This window comes from Macaca thibetana, chromosome 2, assembly GCF_024542745.1.
Source record: "Macaca thibetana thibetana isolate TM-01 chromosome 2, ASM2454274v1, whole genome shotgun sequence".
In the NCBI taxonomy this organism is placed as follows: domain Eukaryota; kingdom Metazoa; phylum Chordata; class Mammalia; order Primates; family Cercopithecidae; genus Macaca; species Macaca thibetana.
In genome coordinates, this window is record NC_065579.1 from 134,171,027 (window position 1) to 134,190,901 (window position 19,875).

The window sequence follows — 19,875 nt, forward strand, 5'->3', positions numbered from 1 at the left end:
AAGTGCTGAGTAAGCCTCAGTTGGAGGCACCCATGGGATTTAGAGAGTAGAAGAAGAAACAATGAACTCATAGACTTGGAGACTAGTGATTGCTTTGAAGACTTGTGGAAATGCATCATTATTTTAATAATGATGATTATATCAGACATCCTCAATTCCAACAAAACCACTGTACCTTCTTTAGAGCAAATATTATATGGCTTTATGAACATGGAATAAAATTCATAAATAATAGATACCAATTAAAAAATTATAAAGGAGAAATAAAAGGAAAGTAATAAATTATATAATAAATTGAATACTCTTCTTAAGTCAATGCTAAGGAATGACTACTCTAGAAGACATAAGGAAGTAAGTGCTTGTACCTCTTTGTATAAATCTCATGAGTGGGGAAGCTGTAGACTGTGACTGGTGCAGGTATATGGTATTGGCAACGTGAAAAGCATGTTATCTAGGATGTGGTTTTCCAAAAGGGCTTCAATCATAATCACAGAAGACATAATCTCAAGTGCCGTCATCCCAAATGTTGAAATCCCTAAAAATTGAATTCTAAAAGCCTAAATCCCTAAAGTGTAAAATCCCAAAAATCTCAGTCATAGGATAGCTGCATGTTAGGCCAGCTCTTATGGACTATCTCTGTTTAAATGCCCATAATCTATTACTGCAGTACACTTTTTCTTATGTCAGATTTTAAAAGTTTTTTTTCAGTATTTTAAATTGTCAGCATTATTATTATTATTTATTATTATTATTATTATTTTTAAGGCAGAGTCTCACTCTGTTGCCCAGGGTGGAGTGCAGTGGTGCAATCTCGGCTCACTGCAACCTCCACCTCCCAGGCTCCAGCGATTTTCCTGCCTTACCCTCCCGAGTAGATAGAATTACAGGTATGCACCACCACGCCTGGCTAATTTTTTTGTAGTTTTAGTAGAGACAGCGTTTCACCATATTGGCCAGGCTGGTCTCGAACTCCCAACTTCAAGTGATCCACTGCCTCAGCCTCCCAAAGTGGTGGGATTATAGGTGTGAGCAGCTGCACTCAGCCCTGTCAGCAATTATTTTTTTACAATTCACTATGCTATGTATTTCATCTTCGCATCATTTTCAATATTGGAGATTTAAATCATGTGGAGACTAATATTAGAGAGTTCTGATTGATTTTATGCATTCTTCTGCAAGTTTAACTTAATGAAAGTGCATTGTCACAACGTTGACATTGTGAATATGTAAAAACATGGGAACTTCCCCTGTAAATGAAGGGATGTACTTCCTCGATGAATGAAGAGATGTTTGTGTTTGTGAAAGATAAAACTACTTGAGCTCTCAGCGATTTGGGCAACTGCATATCCAGTGGTGACCCTCCATGGTTTTGATCGATCTCGTCAAAAGACTCAGGTTGCTGGTCATGGTATTTCAGATGACTGCAGTATGAGCTTGGTGCATACAATCACCAACCATAGTGATATGCGATTTTACATTTCCCTTTTTATCTATTTATTTATGGTTAATCTGCTTATACTCCCTGTGACCATTGTTAGTGTACTTGAGTGTTTATGCTTGCAAAAATATGTATGTTACTATTCCCCATTTTATTATATAAAATGGCCTGTGAAGTGTTCTGTTGTATTTTCACATGTTTCTCAAATCCCCTTTTAAAAATATCAGTCTCTTTTAAAGAATTTTAAAATTATTTTAATTTAAAAATTTTTAATTTTAACATTTTTGTATTTTGGGGATTTTGGTCTTTTTTGACCATTGGGGATTTTAACATTTGGGATTATGGTATTCTGGATTGTTGTGCCTTTTGGGATTATGATTATATCTTTTTCCAAAATAATCAGCAGCTCCCGATCATGTTATAAATAATGCAAACTACACTCTTTTCTTTCTTAAGTAGTACTTGTACTTTTGGAAAATTTATTAATAGTATTAATAAAACCATGGGAAGCTGTGATTTCTGTTGGTATGTAAAATGGAGTGAGGTGCTAGGTTCAGGTAATTACAGATACTCCCAGGCTGGAGTGCAGTGATGCCATCATGGCTCAGTGCAGCCTTGACCACCTGAGCTCAAGTGATCCTCCTGCCTCGGCCTCCCAGAGTGCTAGAATTATAGGCGTGGACTACTGCGCCCAGCCGACAGATAGCTTTTTAACTTAGGTGAATGTCCAGCTAGACATAGAATTGTATGGGATAAAGGATGGTTCATCCTTGCATAGGACTGTAATATGCATTCACTATACCCAGCATCCCTAGCTCCTGTCCACTGAACATCAGTAGCACCCTCTTCCAGTCATTGCACCAATCCATAATCTACCCAGAGTCTGTGCTGGGAACATGGGAATCTAGTTGAATAGGTGGGGAAGGTTGGTCAATCCTGCATGTATGTATATTTAGTGCATATGCCCATAGTGGGCTATCTTTGTGGAAGGTCTGTGTGTCTTTAGTTGTCCTGACTTTGCTTTTCTGGTATAAAGATCATTCTGTTCAGTGAGATCTTATTAATACATCTCCAACTCTTTCCTCTCCTACACTTTTTACCACAGGGGTTGTAAATTCAGATTCCTCTTGGCCATGCAGGAAACCAACAGGAATAAAGTGGGCTTGGTGGGTAGTGTTGCCAAGTGGAGGGTCCTGTGGTTGAGTCTGGAGGGGCAGCTCTACTTCCCTACTGTCACTGCTTGGGAACGTGGGCTGAGAGCTGCTGCCACGTCTTCTGCTTTTTAAGAGAAGATAAAAATCCATGCTTTTATGTGTAATATCTCAATTTTGGAAAAGATGTTGGAAACTAACTCAATTAAGGCTTGAAATATACACTCAACACCAAGAGAAATGGCTCAGGCCGGATGTGGTTCTTCAGCCCTGTTTGCAACCTGTGCTCTATATGTTATGTTTCATCAGCAAGTCCTTTTGACATTCCTTCCTATGAATGAACTGTGAAGAAAACAGCATGGTTGAAAAAAGTTCAATCATAAGGTGATCAAAAATGGTCAACTCCTTATTAAAAAGAGAAAAACAGTGATCTCTCTCATGCTGTTTATGCTTTAAAAAAATAAAAAAGGAAGCCAGTTATTTTCCCTGATTTAAGATTACTGATGTAACTTTCAGGTCTTTTTTTTTTTTTTTTTTTTTTTTTTTGAGATGGAGTCTTGCTCTGTTGTCAGGCTGGAGTGTAGTGGCACGATCTTAGCTCACTGCAACCTTCACCTCCTGGGTTCAAGCGATTCTCCTACCTCATCCTCCTGAGTAGCGCGCCACCTCGCCTGGCTAATTTTTTGTATTTTAGTAGAGATGAGGTTTCACCATTTTGGCCAGGATGGTCTCGATCTCCTGAACTCAAGATCCGCCTGCCTTGGTGTCCCAAAGTTCTGGGACTACAGGCGTGAGCCACTGCACCCGGCCTCAGGTCTTGAATGTTGACTTTGTGCTTCACTTTCTGCAGTTCCTACTTTCCTGCTTAGCTGGAACTTTTCCCCCTGATGTCTTAAAGTCATCTACATGTTTCATTCAATTTACGTTCCCACCAGCCAATAAGATGTTGTATTTTGGGCAGCCACTTTGCCGTTGGGACTGATGGCCAGTCTCCAGTGGGTTTTCATTTTTATTTTTGTCAACTACTATGCAGCACCCCAATCAGAGGTCAGATTATTTTAAATTAATGCCATTTAAGGAATTAGTTGTCTAGACCACTTGACTTCCTTTTGACTAGGATAAGCATCATAAACAGCACTTTGAAGGAGAGTGACATCTAGTGGCTGGTTACTGCCTATGCTTTTTCCTTCTCTGGGAATAACTGGATTTTGACTCTCTTGGTCATGATGTCCTAAGGGTCTCTTGACAAAATGAGCTTCTTCCCATCTGCAAATCACATAATTTCTTCTAAAGGCCATTACTACTGTTTTCTGACAGCAGCATAGCTATTACCTTGAAACAAGCACCTACATTGTTTTGTTCTGAGAAATGATTACTTAAGTCACAGCTTTGACGAGCTAGGAAGAGCCAGAGGAGTGCCAGGTCCTTATTGTCTGGGTGCTACAATGCTTGTTTTTAGAAGCCTTGCTTCAATATCACATTACATGATTCAGAGCTTGTTGACTTTAACAAAATAACCTTTCCTCACTGTTTCAGTAACTTTTCTATTGTCATTTGATAATAGTTTCTCTATCTCTGAAATAAAATAACAGGTGGCTATGAAGGGGCAGACCTTGATGTTGCTTAGGGAACATGGTGAATAATAGTGGTAGAAACCATATCATAGAGTGGGTTTTTTTTCCCCTTAGAAATTAAAACAGTCCGCAACCCATTATTCAAAGGAAAAGAGTAATAGATATTTAAATTATCAGGATTTTGAAATAATGAAAAGGTAACATGTTTAAGATGCCTTTCCTTTTTTTTTTTTTTTGAGACAGTCTCACCACTCTATCACCCAGTCACCCAGGCTGGTGTGCAGTGACATGTTCATGGCTCACTGCAGCCTCAACCTCCTGGGCTTAAGTGATCCTCCCACCTGTCTGCCTGGTAGCTGGGACTACAGGCACAGACCACCGTGCATGGCTAAGTTTTGTATTTTTTGAAGAGTCGGGGTTTTGCCACATTGCTCAGGCTGGTCTTGAACTCCTGAGCTGAGCTGAAGCAGTCCACCCGCCTTGGCCTCCCAAAATACCAGGATTACAGACATGAGCCACGGCGTGACTTTAAAAAATTCAGAGTACTTGACACAGAGACATGATGAAGATGTTTTTGAAGAAATTACACACATGTATTTTAGGAGGAGAATTCCAAAATATATGAGTAGGAAAAGCAAAAAAATATTAATTGATGGGATTCCTAAATTGTGTTCCTCAAAGATAACCTGGGGTTTTATTTTGATGTTTTCCCTACTCTCCTACCCGCTATTCTGTTCCTGTGTCTCCACATTTTAAACTATCAACAGGAGTATGCTATTCACTTCCCTTTCTTTAACTTGCTTTTTTCCTAGTTAATATGTTGTAAATAAATTGGAATCTCTGTCATTCTTTTTTTTTTTTTGAGACGGAGTCTCACTTTGTTGCCCAGGCTGGAGTATAGTGGTACGATCTTGGCTCACTGTAACCTCCACCTCCTGAGTTCGAGTGATTCACCTGCCTCAGCCTCCTGAGTAGCTGGGATTACAGGCATGCACCACCACGTCTGGCTAATTTTTGGGAATATTTTTAGTAGAGATGGGGTTTCGCCATGTTGGCCAGGCTGGTCTTGAACCCCTGACCTCAGGTGATCTGCCCGCCTCAGCCTTCCAAAGTGCTAGGATTATAGGCGTAAGCCACCATACCTGGCCTCTATCCTCATTTTTAATGGCTATATGGTCACTTCCTTGTATGGCAGTACTGTAATTTTAGATAACCAGCCTCTATGGGCAGAGGTTAGGTAGGGAGTGATATTCAGGATCCTGACAACCTTTGCCATTCTGAAAAAAGTTTTATGGCCTTGTGCATATGCCAGGTTGTCCTCTTAGGAGAAACTCCTAGAAGTGAAATTATTAATGTTATATCGAGTGAAAAGTTTTTTGGTCAATATTGTGTGAATATCCTTTAGAAAGGCACTTAGTATCTTACAGTGAAGGCCCATTCTTGGAATGTACTTGAGGGATTTAACCAACCAGATCTCATTCTTTTCAAGGGTAGAAACAGCCTTGATCAGTGGCCTGTAGTGTTTGTACCTTGTTACCTTTTCATCTACCTTATTGCCTTGCCTCTTGTTGAACCTAAAAGAATCATGAATGGTTTTGTCTAAATACCAGACTTGGTTTTTTTTTTGTCTTTTTTGAGACGGAGTTTCACTCTTGTTGCCCAGGCTGGAGTGCAATGGCATGATCTTGGCTCACTGCAACCTCTGCCTCTGGGGTTCAAGTGATTCTCCTGCTTCAGCCTCCCGAGTAGCTGGGATTACAGGCATGCGCCACCATGCCCGGCTAATTTTGTATTTTTAGTAGAGATGGGGTTTCTCCATGTTGGTCAGGCTGGTCTTGAACTCCCAAACTCACGTGATCCACCCACCTCAGCCTCCCAAAGTGCTGGGATTACAGGCATGAGCCCCCGCGCCCAGCCCAGACTTGGTTTTGTGAGGGGATTTATGTAACGACTAATGTGAACTGAAATGAATTAAATTTGATATTTGTACATTTAGTAAAAAATGAAATGGAGAGTTTTCTTCTTAAAGAGAACTTATAGGAAAAGTGAATTCTTAAAATGGTCCATAAGCTTAATACATGTAATACTTATTCAGTGGTGATGTGAAGGCTCAGTTATCATTAAACTTTATAACAATTAAAATAGTATTAACTCTTAGTTTAACAGAGTTGTGACAGTTTTAGATGTGATATTTAAGAATGTCTTATTTATTTATCTGTTTTTGAGATGGAGTCTCTGTCACCCAGGCTAGAGTGCAGTGGCGCGATCTCAGCTCACTGCAACCTCTGCCTCCTGGGTTCCAGTGATTCTCCTGCCTCAGCCTCCCGAGTAGCTGGGACTACATGCGCTTGCCACCATGCCTGGCTAATTTTTTGTATTTTTAGTAGAGACAGTGTTTCACCATGTTTGCCAGACTGGTCTCAAACTCCTGACCTCAGGTGATCTGCCTGCCTCGGCCTCCCAGAGTGCTGGGATTACAGGCGTGAGCCACCACTCCTGGCCAAGAATATCTTTATTTTAAAAGAAGTCTTTAGATATTTATTCTCCAATTTTGTTTTAATTTTCTGTTCTTCCCCTGCCTTTTATATGTCTTTTGACAAATGCCCATGCTCTTTAGAGCTGCTGGTGTTTAATTAGTCTTTAATGTGGAATATATGCCTTCTTGATGGCTAATTTGACATTTCTTTCTAGATAAACCAGTAACCATTGGGTTGCTGTTTTTGTACTGTACTTATTCTAAGCATAGGTAGAAACATAATATTAGTATTTCTTAAACTGAAGCCATTGGACGTTCTTGAGAGTAAGGGGAATGTTCATGAGCATTTTTCCACTTAAAGATGAGTTATTTGATCATTTGAGTCCAAGAAATGTTACTTAAGAACTCTCTAAGGGTGAGTCCTTTCTGCGTGGGCTTTGAACAAGGAAAAACCATATTTGCATGGTGGAAAATGTTGTATTTTATTTTACTGAATCCATTGGGTTTTCTCCCTTTGATATTTTCCCCCTCTTGAGTTTGCAGTCAGTGTTAGCTGAGAACTCTTAAGCAGAAAGAACAAACGGCTCTCCACAAAGAGTAAGCCTCCATTCCAAATGGATGCAGTCCAATGTTTTGTTTGGAAAACTACCTGCAGAACCTGTGGGTACTGTAGAAATCTCCAAAGGGAGTGTAAGCTCAGGCATGAAATTAGGGAGAACAAGAGGTGGGAGGCTGCTAAGGAGAGTATTTATGCAGAGGAAAGAAAAGATTCAGGAGAACTGTGCTGAGGGCAACTTGCATGCCAGAGATTGCCATGTTGCAAGCACTGGTATTATTTCTGAATGTGTCTTGCACCCATGGATTTTATCCTTATGTCACTGAGAATAGCAGACTGGTAACTAATTCTGAAAGAGAGAGAGGGAAGTTTTGAATGGGCCATTGTTTTAAAGAGCTGATGCCAGATGTGGTTAACTTGCAGTGATCCACGCTAATGTGTGCGGATCATTCCCCTCCTGTAATATGGTTTCATTTTGGCTTAGAATTGCTTCCTGCAGTTCATTTTTCTCAAAAGATGTGCTTTCCTAAAAATACCTATGTTCTAGGTAGAAATGGAACAGATGCTGAATTTGAAGGAAACAGAAAGGTTCTTGACCCAGCCAACTTAGGTCACCTTTTGAAATGTTAATCGTCAGAACATTTCTTAGTTTTAGAAACTAATGTATAATAATAATGATTAAAATTTATGATCAAATGGCAATTATGTGTCTGGCATACATTTTCTCTAATCTCTACAATGGCCCTAAAAGGCTTCCGTTGTCCCCATTTTGTGATGAGAATACTGAGTGAGGCTTGGTGGGATTCAGTAGAGAGGACAAGATGATGAGGCAGGTAGGTAGGGGACCCAAGACCGTGTCCAGAAGACTCTGTGAAAATGAAGACATTACCTGGGAAATAGGACCCACTGGCACCTGGTAGCATCTTGACCTAAGGAAAGGAGACACTCGAGGAAGAGTGCTTTCGAAACCCTTCTGAAGTACACTCTTATCATCAGAGTTTTACCATTCATCAGATTCAATACTGAATTTCTTCTCAGTTATTTTACTTCCCCTCCACCAGTCTCTGTTTGGGAGATGGGTTGGGATAACAGTTTGCTGACTGCCTAGGATAAAGCCCATTGCCCTTCACCATTATTGTAGTGTGGTAACAGTGCTTTCAGAGTTGCACAGGTGAATGAATTCGGGAAGGTGGCCCTGCCAGACTATTCTAGAACCTTCTATTCAGCTTTACCATGTCCCCTCTAGCATGTCACATTTGGAATGATAACCTCTCCCAGCCTCATTTGCAGCTATACAGTTTATCCATATGTGGACTTGAACACTATCTCTGCCACTTAATAAATGTGTGGTTTAAAAAACATGAAGCAAAGTTTCAAATGTACCCAGAAGAAGAGAAATGGTATAACAAATCCCTTTCCTACCCATCATCCAACTAGCTATGCAAGGATGACCAACCTTTTTAATCACTTTGAGTCAATTTCTTCTTTAAAAGTGGGGTCATAATGTTCCCTTCAGGGAATGATTATAAAAATTGATTACATTATAATTAATGTCTAACAAGAATAACTAATAACTCCATGTGTGCTACAGTGTATCGGGTACTGTGCAGTGAAGTTCCTGTGAGGTGCAGGTACCATTTTATCCTTATTTTACAAAGGAGGAGATGGAGGTTCACTGATACTAAATAACACATTCAAGTTCACAAAACCACAAACCACCCAAATCCAGCATTTAAATTCAGTCTTCTTTTAGTCCAAAGCCTTAAAGAGGACTTTCACAAATTGTAAAGGGGCTACGCAAATTCTCTCCAGCCTCCCTCCCTGACCCTATTTTCTTTGAAGATATTTCAGCTCTTGACTTATTCTCACCCTAAGAAAATACCCATGAATTCCTTAAAGAAAGAAAACAAAAACAAAAACAAAAACATTTTAAAGAGGCCAAAAAGGTCAACAAAGCAAAGGCAGAGTGGATGGGCTGTTTGAACCCTTTGGCTCATTTCATGAAGCCTCAGTGTGTGTACGCAGGGATTTGCTTATTTCTGTGATTCTTGCATTAACTGGTGACATTTGTTCTGCATAACTGCAGTGGGCTAGAACACATTGTTCCCTCTTTGTGACCAATCTTTCTTCTCAATGCACAGCACGCTGCAGACTTGGAAAAGAAGCAGAATGAGACAGAAAACAGGAAATTGCTGGGGACCGTAATCCAGTATGGCAATGTGATCCAGGTAGGTCAAGGCGTCTCTTCCCTTCTGAAACTGAAGCGTTACAAAGAACACAGCTGGGAAAACAAACACATAAGACAGGGTTTGGACACCTTTATGGTAGGACTCCATGGAGGCAGCCAGTTTATTGCAAAAAGTCTAGTGTTTCTTGTTAGATGTGATGGACTCTTGGGCTGTTTGGTTGGTCTTCTCTCAGTGTGAGCATCTACTTCTCTCTGTCTGTGGCTGATCGTTTCACTCCAGACACTTCAAATGGGAAGCTTCCTACTTTAAAAGGTACCTGGCTGTTGCAGTTCTGTTTAACTTATAATGCTTGAAAATTCTTCCTATTTGGTGAAGATTAGCTTCCCTGTAACTTTTATCTACTGGCCAAGAAGAGCTGCTCCCCAGAGGTAATAAGAGCAATTCTGTACCTTTGGGACTTTTCAAATAAAAAATACTTCTCGTTTTGATACATTTTATACTTATCAAAAATATTTATTGTTTTCATGTCTGGTCTCATGGGTTGCTTATCTTTTGTGCCTTTACATTTGTCATGGAGATAAAACACAAACCAGGAAACAGCTAATACAGGTTTTACTCAGAAGATCTCTCTGGGTCCATGCCAGTCTTCGTGGAAGCCCAGTGCAACATGTGGCTTTCTTGATTTGTCCAGGCACAAAGAGTAGTGGTTACCAACTGTTGAGCACCTAGACCCGTTTGATGATCTTCCTTCATTATTTTCCTTTTTGAAAGATTTTGCCCACTGTGTAAACATTACTAATTACATAGGAATCCTTCCCCTTTCTCTCGCTATTAGGTATAGAGCAGGGCTAATCAGGAAGATGGGAACACTAGTAAAAGATTGGTAAAAGCAACGTTTTGGGGTTAAATGGGCTCTTTACATTAGGCCTTTTGAAATAGTGAAAGTAACTTGAGAATCTGGTTGAAGATTAGATCCTGCCAGTCCCACTCATCCACTTCCTCCTCCTTAAGTTCCATCCTCTTCAGGATGGACACAAGTGTCCAGGTGGGTTCCAAGTTCAGTGTCAGCTTTATTACTAAGCCAGGCCAGTGCCCTGAAATTCAGAGTACAAGACTTCCTAATTTGGTTAGATTGGAGAATATGGCTTGACCCGAAGATGAAAGGTGCAGAGGCTAAGGACATAAACTTCTAAATGCATTCCGATTCAGGTTTTGTAACTCACTCTGAGATTTGGGGCAAGAAATCTTGCCATGTGTTACTTTACTTACCAGCAAAATGGAAATGGTAATGGCATCTGCTCTTTAGCATGGTTGAGAGGTGCCTGTCCCAGAATAAGCTGTGGATACACTGTAATTAATCTTAGTTATTATTACTTCCCCCAACCCTGGATCTTGGGGCCTACCTGTAGGTAACTTTAGTTTATAAACAAACTGAGTCTGGCACCTAGACAGATGTGTGCAGGACCAGAGGCCACTCACCAAGGGATCAGTTGAGGGGTTGGGAAGACGTTGCCTTCTCCTTGTTTATTTTAGATAGGGGTCATCGGGGCTTATGGATCAGACAGGTTATTCTTCTACCTCCAACAGCACTGTTCGGGGATTTGGAGGACCTCTGAACACTTCTAGCAGCTGTATCTGTTACCATGTGAAAAGGAGGATATTCGCAATTAGCAATGGAGTCTCATTCTGGTTATACCATTTATTTTTCCTTTTTTTTTTTTTTTTTTTGAGATGGAGTCTTGCTCTGTCACCCAGGCTGAAGTGCAGTGGTGGCATCTTGGCTCACTGCAAGCTCCACCTCCCGGGTTCACGCCATTCTCCTGCCTCAGCCTCCCGAGTAGCTGGGACTACAGGCACCCGCCACCACACCTGGCTAATTTTTAGTGTTTTTTTAGTAGAGACAGGGTTTCACCGTGTTAGCCAGGATGGTCTCGATCTCCTGACCTCGTGATCTGCCCACCTCAGCCTCCCAAAGTGCTGGGATTACAGGCGTGAGCCACCACGCCCGGCCGGTTGTACCATTTCTCAAGGGATTGGGCAGTCTTTCATATTCCTTTCCACTTTCTCTTATAACCTGTTGAGTTGGGAAGCCTTGGCCAACTGTTTCTGGTCTAGACTGACTATCAGACACGTTATATCCCGTCTAGGTCTTCAGTCGTTCCATACTGCTCATGTAATTGTTACCCGAAAACCAAGAATAAAGTACTTGGAAATTCAAACCATTTTCTTCCAAATTAAATGACAATCCTCCAGAGGGGTTGCATTTTATTTTATTTAATTTTTTTAGAGACAACGTCTTGCTCTGTCACCCAAGCTGGAGTACAGTGGTGTGATTTCGGCTCGCTGTAGCCTGCAACTCCTGGGCTCAGGTGATCCTCCCACCTTAGCGTCCTGAGTAGCAGGGACTCCAGGTGTGTACTCCCACACTTGGTTGATTTTAAATATTTTGTAGAGACAAGGTCTCCCGGTGTTGCTCTGGCTTGTCTCAAACTCCTGGGCTCAAGCAATCTTCTGCCTCTGCCTCTGAAAGTGCTGGGATTACAAACGTGAGCCACTTCGCCTGGCCCTGCTTTGTTTTTTAAACTCTTGCCTGTGCTCAGAGTGGCCTTCCTCAGCTCCACCTATGTGTCAGGGCATGCCACACTGCAGTTCCTTAGCCCGTTCACACAGGGTTAGGTCTATCCCACTGACAGATGGCAGCTGATGATGGAACAGTTGACCTGAGCAACATCCATCTTGTCCAAGGCTATGCTGAAAAATAAAACATGACAGTTTTTCTTGTATTCTGCCCTCTCTTTCTGCTCCCTTTTGTCTTCTTCCTTTTCTAATCATCTGCAGCCTTAGGCACTTTGTGATTCTTTAGCTTCACCAGCAGCTCAATGGTGGGAGGAATGTTTGCTACGTAGTTGATATGATTGAAAGAAGGAATGGTAGAAAATTCAGATTTGCTGACACTCACTTTTTTCTCTTGGTGGGTTTTTAGCTCCTGCATTTGAAAAGTAATAAATACCTAACAGTGAATAAGAGGCTTCCTGCTCTGTTGGAGAAGAACGCCATGAGAGTCACATTGGATGAGGCTGGAAATGAAGGGTCCTGGTTTTACATTCAGCCATTCTACAAGCTGCGATCCATTGGAGACAGCGTAAGTGCGGATTCTCCGCCTAGAAAGTGTTCCGTGCCGTGCTTCCAAGTGTGACTGTATATTAGAGTCAAGGAGGAGACTTTGAAAGTTGGAACCAGACCCTCGTCCTGCATAAAGAGAAGGGAATTGCTATGGAAACTAGTGTTTGGGAAACAGGGAGCTGTGGAGAGAAGTGTGGCCTAAATACTGTCACTGTGTTTTTCCTCCTGGACGTCTGAAAACATTGTATGAACAGCCCATTGCCTTAGGAACTTTACCACAAAAACAGCTCTCCCGTATTAATGTCCTGGAGAGGGTCCCTGTCATTCCAGACCCATTAGTGGAATAGAAATGTCTTTTCTATTTTGGAAATAAAGTTAATAAAGGATGGAGGATGGAAGAGAAATAACCTACCCATAGTAGGGGAGGAGAGTAGAAATTGGGATCAGCTTCATTTGTTCCTATGTTGAGAAGCATTCAGTCTCCCCATCGTGTTCAGCAATGCAGTGGGTCTGGAGCAGGGCCCACTCCCGAGGGTTCTCTAGTATATAAAGCCACAGGAAACCTTAGAGCAGTTCTGATATTTGTTGGCTGAATTAGTCAGCCATTATGTGGGCATATACTTAACAGTGATTGTGGTTAAATGCTATCAGCTATGTTTTTGACCTTGTTAATGATTCTAAAATAGCTGCTTTTTATTGAAAAATATGCCTCAAACAGCATGAAATAGTCTCAAAATGCTCAACCAGCCTTAACTTTAAAACTGGTTTTGACACTTTTTAATAGTGCCGTTTAAATTTACAAGCTTTGCGAAGTTCAAATATGTTTATATATTTGTGTGTATATGATAAGGAATGTACCAGAAACATGTGGTACCAGACCATTCCCTCATAGTTGGTAAATAATTGATCCTTAACTGTGAACAGGAAGAAAAGCCCAGTAAAACTTAGGTTTCACCAAAAGTGTTGGATTTATCAAATGAACTTACATTCATTTGGAGTTAGAGAAAATTCAATTGTATATGCTTCTCAAATGTGATAAGCTTGAAAATAGATGGTTTTTCAAGTTAGGAAACCATCTTCTCTAACCAAAAATAAAAAACAAGTGTGCCTTATTCTGAATTTCATTTTCAGCACATCCTTTGCTTTCCTATCCTTTAAATGAATCTGTGTGTGGCCATGACTTAGTTGAGAAGATGAGATGGACTTGAATTTAAAATAGTATTTTACAAAAAATAAGTGTAGACCCATTTGTGGGCCATGACATCAATTTAGTGGCTTGTGACTATCCTGTTTGAAAATGGAATAGAACAGAAAGATCAGACTGTGTTATACCACGTAATGATAAGTATTGTTTTTTTTGGGGGGGGGCAACTTTTGTTTTAGTTATATGTATAGTATATTGTATATATTATAAATATACAAACATGCATATAAGTCTAAATGGCTATATATATGACCTGATCATAGAAAATGTATTTCCAAATGTTATAGTAAAAATATGAAAGTAATTGCTTTAGAAACATAAAGTTGTGGCTTTGTCTGTCAAAGATAAAGACTTACTCAAACTCTTTTTTTTTTTTCTTAAATTTACTTAAAACTTATTTATATAGGTACCCTAAACTGAAGTGTTTTTTTGTTTGTTTTTTCCTGCTCTGGACTGGCTTTGAAATATCTCTGTATAATCAGTGACACTCGGGGAACAAAATTCAGGTTTAACCTTGTAAACATGACCCCTTCTACACAGGGTCAGCTTTTGAGGGAGGTATGGTGTGTGCTGTATCTTTATACTTGCTGGGGATAGGCCTTGTCTCCTTCAACACAGACACATACGTCTCCTAGAACTGCCCAGTGGTCAATCTGCAGTCCTTATCAGTTTTGTGCAAAGCTGTATTGCTCCTTTCCTTTCCAGGTGGTCATAGGTGACAAGGTTGTTCTGAACCCCGTCAATGCTGGTCAGCCCCTACATGCTAGCAGCCATCAACTGGTAGATAACCCAGGCTGCAATGAGGTAAGGACGTTGAGTTATGCCTGTGGGCATGGGTATCCTGCAGGAGCAGGTCTGGCTGGCGCCAGTGCATGCGTGTGCTGAGAGTGACTTCCGCAGTGACTTGGGGCAGGTGCCCATTCTGCAGGTGAAGAAACAGGCCCAGGGTCAAGGCTGCCATGTAAGGTTGTGCAACTCTGTGTATTGAGTAGTAGATGCGGGCTGATATTCACTCTAGTGCTCAGTTTGCTAAGCCTCACATCACTGAGGGATTGTTTTTTAATTTGTGAAGCCAGAGATGACCCCTTTTACTAATTACTTTCTGGCCATAGGAGCACCTTTTTCTAATTTGTCTCCCTATACAGGATGCCTCTTTCTAATTTGTTCAAAAAGGAACACTGCAGATTATCAGCAGCTCTGCAAGGGTGATAGCTTGCTTTTGGCAATACATCTCCTTATCCTCTAAATTGGCAATTATAGGATACAAGGAGGTTACTTCCTTGTGACATAAATATTTGTCTGATGGGTAAGGACACAAACTCTTCAGTGGGATAGATGTGGATTCACATCCTGCCTGCCATTCCTAGCTCTGTGATGGTAGGTTGGTTACCTGGTCTCCCTGCATATCAGTTTCCTTATCTCTGAAATGGGGGTGGTGGTCAGACCTATTTTTTAAGGGTGTTGCAAAGAATTAAAGGAGATGGTGCATGTTAGCGCCTAAACCTAGTGCCTGGCATAGATTTAGTGCACAAACAATGGCTGCTGTTGTTAACAATGCTCATTAACATTTTCGAGTGTATACACTGGACTCATTTTTTTCCCTTTATAGCTCATTCCATTTTGTAAGTACTTATTTTCATCAGGCCTTTACTTTCTGGCTACAGAGCAAGAGACTTGGAGGAAACGGAAAATATCATTCCAGAAAGGCAGGAGGGTTGGTTCCATTAGTCATGGTTGGACTGTGCATAGTGATTGGTGCAAATGAACCATTTATTGCCAAACTCTGCCAATTGCATTTGCAGGTGCTGTGATTTTAGTGGCATCAATCTTTAGAGTCTTTAGTCTGAAGTACAGCCCTGCTTCCTAGGCTGCAGTGAGAAATTTGGGGGCTGGATGACACAGTTGTTGTGAGGGGTACATGAAAAAATAACTCTAATCTGTTTTTCAGGTCAACTCTGTCAACTGCAATACAAGCTGGAAAATAGTCCTTTTCATGAAATGGAGTGATAACAAAGATGACATATTAAAGGGGGTGAGTTTGATGCTTTATGGGCTGAGCGTTACTTGACTCTTCTTGAGGGCAGCAGTCTAATTCTCTGTTTAAATTCTTTTTTCCTTAATTCTTTCTCGTGTTGACTTTTAGGGTGACGTGGTGAGGCTGTTCCATGCTGAGCAGGAGAAGTTTCTCACCTGTGACGAACACAGGAAGAAGCAGCATGTCTTTCTGAGAACCACGGGCCGGCAGTCGGCCACATCTGCCACTAGTTCAAAAGCCCTGTGGGAGGTAGAGGTAAGGATAGGGTGGAGAAAGGGCTCTTTCTATATATATTCTACAAATATATATACATATATACACCTGTATATGTCTATACACCTATATATCCAACACCTACACACATACACACAGAATACATGTGTGTGTGTGTGTGTGTGTGTATATATTTTTATATATATATGTCACAAACAGGTACTTATACCCACCCTGTTCCAAAAATGGGTTGTGGATGGCTTAGTGAAGTAAGCGCATCATGACATATCATGGTGCTGGATGTTTGTGCAGAGGGAAAGAATAAGTACTTTGGAAACAAATTCAAAAATGAAATTAGAAATATCTTTCTCTGAGCCATCTAATCTCTTCTATTGTTTTCTTTCCTTTGCTCATTTATCTATCACAACAATATTTAACCAAGTGTCTACCTGACATGATACATAGGTGATGCCCACATTGGCGATGGGGCAGAAATGAGAAGATATGCACCCAGATAACTAGAACACACAGGGGGATGGTGAAGGTGATAAGAGGCATATTCCACATGCTTTGGAGGTTTCAGTGAGAGAGGGTGAATGTCTGGTTGGGTGAAGAATTAAGGAAGACTTCCTGAAGGAGATAGCATCTGATCTGGTACCTGCAGGATGATTTATATTTCAGAAGGAAGAGATGAATGGAGTAGGTTACTTCATGTAAAAGAATGATGCAGAATGTGGAAACACGAAGCAGCCTAGGATAAAACTCAGTAACTGGTTTGGTGAAGGTCATGGGATAGGCGTGGAAAATTAAACAGAAACTGTTTTTGGAGACCAGAGCCTGAAGGGCCATCTATCCAGGCTATAGGGAGTTGGGATTTCATTTATGGACAGGAGAGAAATGTGGAAAGTTGTTTGAGGAAGGGAGTAACGTAATCAGTGTGCAACTTAAAGAAGCTAGAAGATTCTGCCCACAGCATGTAGTTTATTGTGAGGAGAGTCTAGAATTGCAGAATAAAGAAGGAAATTATCTGAATGCTTGGTGAAAGAGGCAATGAGAGCTTCAACTAACATGGAGCTCTTTCGTCACCTCAAGCCTTCCTTTCTGTGTAATTGCAGCATGAATTAGAATTCTAGTTTAAATTTTGAATTTGAATAGATACATTTTTCTGTCTCTGCTTGCCTTCTCTTTTCCTCCTCCCTAGCTTCAATTGTTTCATGTTGCTATTGAGGACTAGCCTATGTACAGTAAAGTGCCCAAGTCAAAGTATACAACTCAGTGAATTTTTACGTATACATTCAGCCATGTAACCAGCACCTAGAACAAGAAATAGAACGATAGCCGCACCCAAAAGGTCCCTTGAGCCTCTCTTTCCCGGCAGTGTTTCCTTTTTCCTCCTGGAGACTTCTATCTCCATAAATTAGTATTGCCTCTTCTTGAACTTCGTATAAATGAAGTCATACGGTATACAGTCTTTATGTTCTGTTTTTTTTTTTACTCAGTATAATTATTTTGAGATTCATATATATTGTTGTATGTATCAGATTAATTTGTTCCTTTATATTGTTGCATAATAGTCCATCATATGGATACACCACAATTTGTTAATCTGTTCACCTGTTGATGAACATTTGAGTTGTTCCCAATTTCTGGCTATTTCAAATAAAGCTTCTAGGGATATTTGTGTACAAGTTTCTGTATGGATGTAACTTTCCTTCATTTCTCTTGATTAAATACCTAGCAGTGGATTGGCTGGATCATATGATAGCCGTTGTATGGTATGGTATGGTATGGTATGGTATATATTCAACTTCATAAGAAATTGCTAAACTGTTCTCCAAAGTGGTTGGACCATTTTACATTCCCACAAGTCATGTGTGCGAGTTCTAGTTCTTCCACATCCTTACCAACGCCTGATATGGTCAGTCTTTTCAGTGTTAGTCATTCTAGGAGGTACATAGTGAAATTGCAATGTGGGTTGAATTTGCATCCCCCGTTTGATTTAGTAGGTGTGTAGTGAAATTTCATTGTGGGTTTGGTTAATGATGTTGAGCATTTTTCTCATGTGCTTATTTGCCCTCTGTGTAGCTTCTCTGGTGAAATGTTTGTTCAGATATTTTGCCCATTTAAAAAATTGTCTTACCACTCTTTTAACATGGATATTGTAAGAATCAAGTTCAGCCGGACATGGTGGCCCAGGCCTGTAATCCCAGCACTTTGGGAGGCTGAGGCAGGTTGATCACCTGAGGTCGGGAGTTCGACACTAGCCTGACCAACATAGAGAAACCCTGTCTCTACTAAAAAATACCAAATTAGACGAGCATGATGGTGCATGCCTGTAATCCCAGCTACTTGTGAGGCTGAGGCAGGAGAATCACTTGAATCTGGGAGGCGGAGGTTGCAGTGAGCTAAGATTGCATCATTGCACTCCAGCCTGGTCAACAAGAGCGAAACTCCATCTCAAAAAAAAAGAAAAAAAATCAGCTTCATCTTGGGCATTGTATAGAAAAGTTTCCACAGTTATGATAAAAAGGAATCTATATAAAGTTTTTGTTAATTCCCACCCTCTATCCATTTTCCCCTTTCTTCCTCTTCTCTACCTGCATTTGCCCTTTAGTTACTGTATGTGTCTACACAGGGACCTGTCAATCCTACTAGATTATAAACTCCTTGAGAGACATCAGAATGAAATATCAGTTGTCAGATTCTTTTAACAATTATGTCTTCAGAGTTTTTGCTTTAACATCTAAAAAAAGGCTCATTTTCTCATTTTAAACTATTTAAATACTCTAGGTGAGATAGATCACTCATTTGCCTATGACCTTTTAGAAAAGTTGTTTTGGCCAGGTGTGGTGGCGCATGCCTGTAATCCCAGCACTTTGGGAGGCCAAAGTGGGAGGTTCACTGACGGTCAGGAATTCAAGGCCAGCCTGGTCAACATGACGAAACCCTGTCTCTACTAAAAATATGAAAATTAGCCAGGCGTGATGACACACGTCTATAATCGCAGCTACTTGGGAGGCAGAAGCACAAGAATCACTTGAATCTGGGAGGCGGAGGTTGCAGTGAGCCAAGATTGCACCACTGCTCTCCAGCCTGGGTGACAGAGCGAGACCCTGTCTCAGAAAAGAAAAGTTGTTTTGTTAAAATATTGTACATATGCTTAATCTAAATTTGCATTGACTATGTTTTGGTGTATTTATAAATGGTGAACTCAGTTTCTGAAATAAAACTTTTTGTTTGCCAAAGAAAAACCTGCAAAAAACAAAACTGCTTGAGAGCCAGAATTTGGTCTTGAACTTTATCATTGAAGATTGATGCCCCCATGGTCCCAACCACAGAGTTTTTTACATTCAGAACAGTCTCTCAAAACCACTTCTCATGTGTGATTTGGATATTGGTACAAAAAAAAAATGGAGACTTTCTCATCTTTCAGAGTTAATTTAAAGTAATAATGCAAACTAAGGAAATATAGAAAATCAAGAAAACAAGGGCAGAAGTGAAGTGTTGTTTTACTAATTTAATGTGCCTACTTCTATTGAGCTGTTTTTCTATGAACAGGATATTTTTGCATGGTTGATACCATTTTATAAGCAATTTTTCACCTTGTTCTCCTGAATTGCTTAGGGAGACATTGAATATTTTTTTCTCTCATTTTTTAAAATGACTTCTGGCAAGTCAAGTGCCCCTCAAAATAAAAGAGAGAAGACAACATCGTGTATTGTATATTTGTAGTAATGAGCCAGGGTTTACATTATATGTCTGTAGCTTATTCATCATCCCCAAATAAATATTATGCTCATTAGCAGTCACTCCCTATTTCCCCTTAAATATCCCCCATTCTCCTGCCCTTGGTAGCTAATCTACTTCCTATCTCTATAGATTTGCCAGTGCTGAATGTTTCATATAAACAGAATCC

The 19,875-nt window shown here is 40.5% G+C and overlaps 1 protein-coding gene across 10 annotated transcripts in view; it reads left to right on the top strand.

The window, feature by feature from the left end:
* The window catches only part of ITPR1 (inositol 1,4,5-trisphosphate receptor type 1), a 354,798-nt gene that overhangs the window by 136,254 nt on the left and 198,669 nt on the right, over positions 1–19,875 (top strand). For all 10 annotated transcript variants that reach the window (XM_050778574.1, XM_050778575.1, XM_050778582.1 and 7 more), the window contains exons 6-10: positions 9,337–9,423; positions 12,368–12,526; positions 14,417–14,515; positions 15,660–15,743; positions 15,855–16,001. In XM_050778574.1, coding sequence (XP_050634531.1) covers positions 9,337–9,423; positions 12,368–12,526; positions 14,417–14,515; positions 15,660–15,743; positions 15,855–16,001 — 576 coding nt within the window. The remainder of the gene's footprint in view (positions 1–9,336; positions 9,424–12,367; positions 12,527–14,416; positions 14,516–15,659; positions 15,744–15,854; positions 16,002–19,875) is intronic.